This window comes from Gobius niger (assembly GCF_951799975.1).
Source record: "Gobius niger genome assembly, chromosome: 14".
Lineage (NCBI taxonomy): Eukaryota > Metazoa > Chordata > Actinopteri > Gobiiformes > Gobiidae > Gobius > Gobius niger.
The window spans coordinates 1,308,192-1,318,478 of record NC_136865.1 but is presented as its reverse complement, the minus strand read 5'-3'; the positions used below and the strand labels follow the sequence as shown (position 1 = coordinate 1,318,478).

Here is a 10,287-nt window from a genome sequence, read left to right as displayed (position 1 = left end):
CCCGAAGATTCACAATTTACAGGACTTTTCAAGCAAGGACATTATTTTTGGAATTTTAAAAAAGGACAGCAATATAGAACTTGTTTTAAATGTTATCATTATATTGGGTAAATTCTTCATCCACAAATGTTGATTCTTAAAAACAAAACCATCATTTGTCACTTTTCACAAAGAACTGTCTCTATTTTTCTCCTCTGTTTCCTTCATGGAAAAAAACACTGGTGTGAACCTTAAAAACATCATTGATGATCTGCAATTCACTTTTTTATTTATTTGTTTTTTATTTCATTTCATTTTTTATTTTTTATTTGTTGTGTGTGTTTATGTCCTGCTCTGACTTAACAATTTGTAATACGGAACATTCCTGCCATATTTGTTGTATTGCACATGTTAATAAAAAAAAAATAATAATAAAAAAAAGATGAAAAAAATAAAAATAAAATAAGGGAGTTTTACTTCCGGACCGGAGAGGAGGCGGGACTGTGGAGCTCTATGGGCTGCGCTGATTATACGCAGTTGACGTGGGCTGAACTAAACCGCACTACGCTCAGATTCCTGCGCATTGGAGCTATTCACCAACAGCACACATCAGTAACTGAGCTCAGCTCACTAGCTCACAAGCTCACTAACTCCGACTAGACACTGCGACAGCCCAGAGACAGCGCTCACATGTCGGACAAGAAGCAGCCCGTGGACCTGGGCCTTTTGGAGGAGGACGATGAGTTTGAGGAGTTCCCCGCGGAGGGTCAGTCTCTCTGAAGGCCGTGTCTCACGGGTCAATAACAGTGACTCAGCTAGCTTACGTTAGCCTAGCCATGTGAGGATTAGCACAGATGTGTGTTCCTCTACAGCTAAAGGTTCACGTTATCATTGTGTTGAACCAGTGCTCGTCATGTATTCCCTATAAGTGTGTAACTTGTGAACCTTAGTGTTCTTTTCTCAAAGTGGACGCGTCATAATGGATTGCTAACATGCTAATACCGTTAGCTGTGTTTTTGTCTGGTCATGTCAGAGCTGCCACAGTGCTCAGCGCTGGCCCCAAAACATACCATACTTTATTACCACTATAAAAAGAAAACAATAGTCTATGCTTTGATCTGTAATAAAAGCTTGTAGCTCAATCCCAGTTTTCAACTTGTGGAAAAAACGTAGACACAAAAGTGTTTTTTTTTTTTTTACAACAATTCAGATAAATAATGGTTGGCCATGTTTCACTGTTATGATATTTGGTGCAACCGTGTTGTGATATTGGCTTTGACTTCTGCAATTCTTGCTGTGCTGTGGTGAAATGGTTTATTAAAATATAGCAGTATGAAAGGTTTCCAAATGTTTGACATTGTGCACACTGACTCCACACATCCATACACAGCTGCCTGTTTTGTTCTGAATGTGCACAGCTTAAATGGCCTCTCCTCTGTTTATATCAGACTGGACAGGGCTGGATGAGGATGAGGACGCCCACGTGTGGGAGGACAACTGGGACGATGACAATGTAGAGGACGACTTCTCCAACCAGCTGCGGTCAGTGCCTGCTCTATACACTTCTGCACCTCTGCTCAACGGGATAGTTAAGGGTCAGGGGCGTCCAGAAATGTGTTGTTATATTTTTGGACAACTAAGTAAACCCTCCATTTCAGGAACATATTGTCCTCAGTTTGTGTCCTTCCAGTGTGCTTTGCAGATTTGGGAAAATGTTAAATTCCTAATAATGTGGCGAGAGTGAATCTATTGGAATCTCCCCCAGGGAGCCCCGTAATGCATTGTGCCATTTCCATATGCAGGTGTCTGCGTATGTGGCAGTGGGCGCTGCAGCTGCTCTATGGGGCGACTTGTTGCCTCAACCCAAAGTCCCCACATCCTGCATTTCAGCTTGAACACTAACCAACTAAGTTTATTTATATAGCACTTTACATCAACACAAGGAAGACCCATGTTTATCACAGAAAAATAAAATAATTTAAAAACTAAATTATTACATCCTAGACATAAATCAGTGCATTCTAGTAGGGCTGTCCGCGATTTTCATGGTCGACCAAAAACATGCCCTGAGCAGCGTTTAGTCGACTTAAAGGGGGCGTGGCAAGGCGCTGACAAAACTACAACTTTAAAACAACCTAAAATTACAGTAGCTCGTGCTGTAACTGTTTGTGCATAGAAGCAATGTAAACGCGCACTTATGTGTAGAAAGTCACATTAATCTCACCTTTAATCTCAGACTCCAGCCTCACTCCTGCATCTGTGCTGTCCATATATCCATATAATCCAAATAAAGCGATAGTTCTCTTCTTCGATCATCGTCCCTGTTCTCAAATGTCCTCCGGGTCACACGTCTCTATGTGACACTTGTCTCTCTGTGCTGACTTCCTCTCAAGCCGTTTAATTTCTTCGACTTTTGCGCCGCACGGTGCAGTGATGAATTGGTTCGCGTTACGCGGAGCATCATCGACCAATTAGTCGACTAAACAACCAAAAGGGGGCAGCCCTACATTCTAGGTGTTACAAGCCACTTTGAACAGTCTTTAATGTGGACTTAAAAGAGACTGATCTGTGAGAGCACGCAGACAGAGGGGCCGGCTGTTCCGCAGTTTAGGTGGGTAACCCTAAAGGAACGATTGGAGGACCAGAGAACTCTGCTGGGGCGATGTATGATCAACATCTCAATCAAATATAGTGGCCTGAGACTTTAAGGAGCTTTTAAAAACAAACATTAACATTTTAAAATCAATCTGGAAACGGTCCCTCTGCATTCTTAAAATACCCAAAACGTGCCCAGACTTCAGACTGGGTCCTCTTTTAGGGCTGATGGCTGTCCTGAACGCAGTCTAAGGCGGAACGATTTTGCCAAAAATCAATATTGAGATTTTTTTTTCAATCAATATTGAGATTTCGATTTTATTGCGATTTTCCGCTAATAACCTTTTGTTGCAGTACAATTAAATATTTACAACTGATTTAATAAAGTATTACTTACTTAAGTCCTTTGTAATCACATGGAATATAATTCCAAATAGACCACATAATCATTTAGCCTACATGATTTCCAATAAGCTTATATAGAATTTTGTTTGTTTGTAAATAGCCTAAATAATTTCTATTTGTTCTTGTGTATTAGTCAGTGGTTGTGAGATAAGTTCTTACCTTTATCCAAAACATTCCCAAACATAAGCCTTCAAAAGTGAGCCGCAAAGGACTCTGAACATCAGCTCAGGCTCAGCTTCATCTGTGTGGAGGCCGAGACGTGTGAATCCGGAGGAAAGTTTCTGTGATCAGTGCATCAGAGCGTGTAGCGCTACAGCTAGCGCAATGCTAACGGAGGAAAAAGCAATAGTCCGTGACTGCATTATACACGCTGATATTTTCGCAGTATATCCACGATCTACAGCGCACTTTAAGTAGACGGAGAAGTAAACGAAGCAGTGTTAGGACCTGGTTCTTTTGTATCACGCTAAGAATGTTGACGTATATGGCACAGAGAAGAGAACAGTTAGTAACTCCGATTATTTTGCATCACACAGAAACAAAGTCAATTTAGTTTCCTCTTAGTCCTTGTTTGTTATTAGCCTGGCTAACGCAAGACTCCTGCACAGCCGTCTGGGGACCATGGCCCAAATCTTCGCTTGGGTTTGGGAACCAATCACAGAACGAGGAGGGACGGCAAGATGATGACGTGCTATTCGACATACGGATGCTTGCAGGTTGTTTAGGGATAAAAACTTTTTTTAAAGTTTATTTACAGATCCAACATGACAGCAGCAGACACGCCGCCATCTTTCAATCAAGCTTTAGACCGTGTTAATAGTTTAGCTCGAAAGTTTACAGTTCATTTGATACGATCATACGATTGGCTCTGGCTACGTGCAGACACATATGAGAGACATTCAACTATGGACGATCGTAAACCACACCTCTCTTATGAGAAAATGAATTGGTGGTCCCCAGACTAAATACCACTTGTGATTTTAGTCCAGGGTTTCCGTTAGTCGGCTGTAGCCGTTTGCAAAGCAAGTGGCCGGTAAAAATAATTTCCATCGGCCAAATTGGCTGACAGTAAAAAATATGGAGAGAATATAGAAAAATATATTAAATACAACATGTCACCTGGGTCAGTGACTAACATAACAAAGTGTTTTTGAGACAGCCCCAAATATTAATGAAAGGTTCAATGTTTTTATCAAAAAAGTCCTTAGCTCATTTTACAAAGCGCAGTTGAAGCGCCATCGTCACGCTGGAAATGAAAGGATTTTCTCTCCGTGCTTCGTCACATTTTCAAGAAAAAAGTGTACAGGTACATTTACTTTTATAAAAGTGTGTTAAGAACTCAGCAATACTTTTGATTAGGATATTCTTTAAACAAGCGTGTGGCCCTCGGTCAGTCTGCGCAGACGCCTCGGCTTAGTTACCGGTGTTGGAGCCACTCAGAGAGTAGCCGGGTTTAGAGGCGCTTCCCTCGGTCAGTCTGCGCAGACGCCTCGGCTTAGTTACCGGTGTTGGAGCCACTCAGAGAGTAGCCGGGTTTAGAGGCGCTTCCCTCGGTCAGTCTGCGCAGACGCCTCGGCTTAGTTACCGGTGTTGGAGCCACTCAGAGAGTAGCCGGGTTTAGAGGCGCTTCCCTCGGTCAGTCTGCGCAGACGCCTCGGCTTAGTTACCGGTGTTGGAGCCGCTCAGAGAGTGGCCGGGTTTAGAGGCGCTTCCCTCGGTCAGTCTGCGCAGACGCCTCGGCTTAGTTACCGGTGTTGGAGCCACTCAGAGAGTAGCCGGGTTTAGAGGCACTTCCCTCGGTCAGTCTGCGCAGACGCCTTGGCTTAGTTACCGGTGTTGGAGCCGCTCAGAGAGTGGCCGGGTTTAGAGGCGCTTCCCTCGGTCAGTCTGCGCAGACGTCTCGGCTTAGTTACCGGTGTTGGAGCCGCTCAGAGAGTGGCCGGGTTTAGAGGCACTTCCCTCGGTCAGTCTGCGCAGACGCCTTGGCTTAGTTACCGGTGTTGGAGCCGCTCAGAGAGTGGCCGGGTTTAGAGGCGCTTCCCTCGGTCAGTCTGCGCAGACGTCTCGGCTTAGTTACCGTTACCGGTGTTGGAGCCGCTCAGAGAGTGGCCGGGTTTAGAGGCGCTTCCCTCGGTCAGTCTGCGCAGACGTCTCGGCTTAGTTACCGGTGTTGGAGCCGCTCAGAGAGTGGCCGGGTTTAGAGGCACTTCCCTCGGTCAGTCTGCGCAGACGCCTTGGCTTAGTTACCGGTGTTGGAGCCGCTCAGAGAGTGGCCGGGTTTAGAGGCGCTTCCCTCGGTCAGTCTGCGCAGACGTCTCGGCTTAGTTACCGGTGTTGGAGCCGCTCAGAGAGTGGCCGGGTTTAGAGGCGCTTCCCTCGGTCAGTCTGCGCAGACGTCTCGGCTTAGTTACCGGTGTTGGAGCTGCTCAGAGAGTGGCCGGGTTTAGAGGCGCTTCCCTCGGTCAGTCTGCGCAGACGCCTTGGCTTAGTTACCGGTGTTGGAGCCGGTCTAGAGCGCGGCAGAGCTGGGTCCATGTTCAGTCGATTTGCCCCTCCGTAATATTTCAGCGGTGACAGACCTAATCATTATTTTACACCTGATGTCACGTTAAAGCCCAGCCCTCGCTGAGCAGCTGATGTGGTCAGACCTGGATAAGGAGGGGCATAGATATGGGCTACTTTCTGTCTGAGTTAGTGTTGGTTAAAGGGCAGATGAGTCGGCTTCGTCCACGCGACACCAGCTGCTCTCAATGGTCTCCACGCGCACAACTTTATATTTGGATTTCAGCTGCATTTTCTCACGTCATTTTTTCATTAGCAATAGCCGTCTTTTGGACCCACCAAAGCACTCGTGTAGCGCTCTGTCTAAATGTAGATTGTTATTGATAATAAGCCACGTTCATTATGTATATATTTTTTAATGGCCGGTAATTCTTGTGAATGGCCGACATTTTACGACCCAGATGGCCAAAGTGGCCGACCAAAAAAAAGTCTAGCTGAACCTCTGTTTTAGTCTGGTGTTAGCCAGGCTAGTATGTTATGGTACTTTCACACCAAATGCATCTGAAGTGTCAGGTGCAGGTTATTTCTGTGTAATCTCGATGTGAAGGTGTGCTCATGTACTAATACCACTGTGACCATACCGCCTTTGCTCTGCTCCATCCCAGACCGCAGAAGCTAAGCAGAGAGGCTGGCTGGTACTTGGATGGGAGACCGTTTAGAAACACCATGAAGCCTGGTGAATGTAGTGAGTGGTTGGTGGTGGTCGCTGATGTGCGCAGACTGGTTGCCTCGCTTACCGTCACTGAGAGTGAATGAATAATGCACAAAATTGTAAAGTGACTTTGAGCATCTGGAAAAGTGCTTTACGAGCGTTTTCACACAGGCTCTAGGTAGTTCGACCTAAAGGGCCTTTCGGCCCGAGAGTGGCACTTTTGGGTCAGTGTGAATCTAACCGCAGCTCTGATTAAAGTGCATTTCCTCTCACTTTGCGTATCAGCCTCACCGTATTTCACCACGAGGGAGAGTAATGACCACCACATAACACCGACACACGTGTGTGTGTGTCGGTGCTTTGACAGGTTGATGCCCGTTGTCATGGGAATAAGTTCAGTGCACAGCTGATCGTTGTTACGTGGCTGATGGTGCTGTCATCTAGTGCGGGTGCGTGTGAGCACGGACTGAACTATCTTTGGAGTAAATGTGGTTGGATCTAGGGCGGTCTCAGGCCAACCTACAAGGTGCTCCAACATGTGTGAAAAAGGCCTAAAAAAAAAGTGTATTATTATTATTAGTGATGGCCAAAAAAACTTGGCGCTCCGGAGCTTGTATCGCTCTTCCTGAGGCAGATTGCCTCGAAACACTGCGTCGTAGATTCTTTCAGTAACAGTTTATGACGTGATTGTCTTGCAAACTGCTTAAATCTGTGATTTTTGTATCCGTGTCTCAAAGCTGGTCATCGGCTCAGAGCGTTTCACTGCTGCCGTGAGCGGCGAGGCGCTAAACCACAGATGTTTTCTGGTCCATATAGCTATGTAAACCATTAGTGATAAATGCATGTGCTGTATTTCCCATTTAACCGCGTTCATGTGGTGAAAGTTTCTGTGCCAGGCTGTGGGTCTGCCAGAAAAGCAGGACTTCGTAAAGAATAAGAAAAGTGATAAACACTTTTCCTATTTTTTTTTACAAAGTCCTGCTTTTGAACAGATACAAAAGCAGGCATGGGGCAGATCAGACGAGGGAAACATAAGGAGCACCATCTTCAGCAAATAGTGCCACAATTAGCTCTGACTGAATGAAGTTAAAAGATCGCACATTGATGTCCCTCCTCGGAGCAGCAGAGCCGCAGGTGACTGAGGCCCCGCCCACTGGAGCTCTGTGACGCACAGACCCATGTTACAAAGAAAATAACTTATCAGCCTATGATTGATTTGATCATTCAAACATCAACATCAGGCTGCAAAAAATATAACTGACACACGACTGTTTGAAAGTTTCCTTGCACATATTGTGTTGGTGCTTCAGTCTTATGTGAAATTGCAATAATAAAGATTATTATTATTATTATTTATAATAATTATTATTATTATCAATGAATAAATCAAATAAATCAATAAATACATTCTCTGCGGGATCACGTGACTGAGCAATACCCACAGAAGAGGGAGAACGTGGAGCTAACCCACGGGCTGGAGGTGTGGATTCATGCGCGGTGAGCAATCAGGGACAAAGCTCTGCACTGGGCACCGCTTGGCAGTCTGAGGAGTGAGTGGAAGGAAACAAGTGTGGGGCCAGAAGAGCAGAGCGGCTCATCATTTGTCAGTGTGAACCTGGGGCGAAACGGTCGCACCTGCCATACATCATAAAGACAAACACCAGACTGACGAGAGAAGGAAATCAAAGCCTTTGTGGTTGTATGAAATGGCATGCAGAGCCCAGGCATTCCGATCCAAACATGTACAATAGACCAGGATGAATGAGAGTGTGTATGAATAGAAATGAGCCCATGGCTACAATCTGGTGTGGCGTGTTTACATGCATGAGTCTTGTGTGTTCATTAAAATGCACTGTCCCAAACAAATACTGCTTAAGAGTCATGTTTGTGAGCTGCTTGTACTGTAGTAACGTAAAGGGCAGGTGGTGTGGTGCAGGGAGGTTGTCCTGCAGAAGCAGCAGTGACTCCATTGAGTGACCTGCATCAACAACAACAACAAACGTGTGGCACCTTCAGTGTTTACCATTAACCCTTAATCACACCTTTTAACAAAGTTATGTTGACGTCCCTTCCACACACAAAGGTGCTTGAAACTTTAGAGTGCTATAAAAACTTAAGGATTGTTGTGAACGTCTGACTGTCCTCTTTACATGCATATAAAAATATCACTTTTTTTAAAATGTAGCCCTTTAATTGCCAACTCTAGCAAAGTTACTGTCGTCCATGTTCCAAAACCACAAAAAAGCTAAATATTAAAAAAATAAAATAAAAAAAAACGGCAAAATGGTAAATTTCTGGTCTGGCTGATGTGGCCTGATGTCTGTGAAATATGAGAAGCTAAAACTGATATACAGGGACATGACTGACATGAACGGATGCACGGTGTGGTACTAAAAAAAAATTCTCACATGGTTGGCAGGTCTACAAAATGAGCAGAGGTAAAGGTTTAGTTTTATGTTTCTCATTTGGCTTAATTTGCCCCGTTTTAGTCCAGAGTTAGTGTTTTATGTCTTCATACAGAGAACCAAATAGTTTATGATTTTGGTTCAAATTTTTTGTTGAAATAATTTAGGATTGCAGTATTGCGATATTTTCTCTCAAATTGAGCAGCCCAATGAGTCAGTGCAGCATTAAACCAGATCCTCTAGTCTGCTTGGGAATGTAAAGATGAAATGGTGCCAGTGTGAGGTCGATGAAGCCTCGGTTAATAAGCGTTCAGTGTAAACCGATGTTTTGTGAATGGCTCCTAATCAATAAGCGCTGGCATCTAAGTGCGACTGTTCACTGGAGCACCCTCATGCACTCTGCCATTGTTTTATTTGCACCAATTACCACGGGCGTGCTCTTGACCCGCTCAGGCCGATATATTACAGTGAAAGGCCACCGTATGTAATCATCACAGCATTATGCAATATTTACCTTTTACCTCACAATCACTGCAGCACTGGCCTCCCTCTGTAATCATGTTCTGTCCTTACAGGGCCGAGCTGGAGAAGCACGGGTACAAGATGGAGACGTCGTAGCAGCGCGAGCCGATGGGAGCGGAAGATGCACTCGCACATATGAAAATGTTTTTGGAATGGTTTGTCTATAACGTTTTGTAATAAAGATTGCAATGGTCATTGTTTTGTTTTTTTTCAGTTTTTAATCCAGTCTTTAATTGATCCGGAATAAAGCAACTCTGTGGAACATCCCACGTTCCATGTTTCAACTAAACATGCTAGTGATACTAAAGGTTCAAAACGGTGTTAAGAAGCTGATTGTCAGAAATAAAGCTGAGGTATTTAAAGTAGATTATGGGAGCTTGTACACAGAATGAGCCACACATCTGTAAAGACAACTGCCATGTCACTGCTGCAAAACATCTGTACCTTGGATAATGCTGGCATGGTCTTCCAACTTCCAACACAAATCCAGGAGGTGCTGCTCTGTTTCAGAGGACCAGAGGAGACTGAGGACTAATTAGCATATGTCACCGCCTCTGATTTACCATATAAGGACAAAAAAGGCACCCGGAGGAGGATATGAATGACCAAACACGAATCCAAAACTAATAATGACCAACAAAACCATAAAACAATCTGCCACATGAAAGGGTTTTCCTTCTCGCATGCCCAAAGGTTTAGGTGGGTCCTTGAGCACGTGGCACCGATTATTTTGTGGTTTTGGTTATTAGTTTTGGAAGACGTTTTCCTGAGGTCAGACCACAGGAAGATCCACTTGGATCGAAACAACGCATTAATAAATGTAGTCTTTTTGGAGAAAGTGTGCAGACTTTTTCATTATTCACGCTTCAGATATGAAACCATTATTTATCCATCCCAGAGGACCTCCTTGACATGCACATTCACCAGATTTTGAAGTCATATATTTTTTACAATAGTTATAGGGTCTAAAGCCCAAAAACAGCAGCAGCTCTCTATTGATTACTATGGCAATGTCTCCCATGTCTGTGAGTCCAGCTATTTTATGAAATCATTAATTATTACAGATCTGTATGTGATTATGAAAAATCTTTGAAAAATAATCCAAATAGGGACTCTGGGAGAAGGCCCTGGAGAAGTATGCGTGGATCGGGATCTGGGCGTCTTTGC

General features: G+C 44.3%; 1 protein-coding gene across 1 annotated transcript; it reads left to right on the top strand.

The window, feature by feature from the left end:
* The first annotated feature begins 590 nt into the window (after positions 1-590).
* On the top strand, positions 591-9,315 carry sem1 (SEM1 26S proteasome subunit). The gene is made up of 3 exons (XM_079571447.1): positions 591-745; positions 1,428-1,521; positions 9,174-9,315. Exons 1-3 carry the CDS (start codon positions 670-672, stop codon positions 9,214-9,216), a joined length of 213 nt encoding a protein of 70 aa, XP_079427573.1. The 5' UTR covers positions 591-669; the 3' UTR covers positions 9,217-9,315.
* Positions 9,316-10,287: the final 972 nt, after the last annotated feature.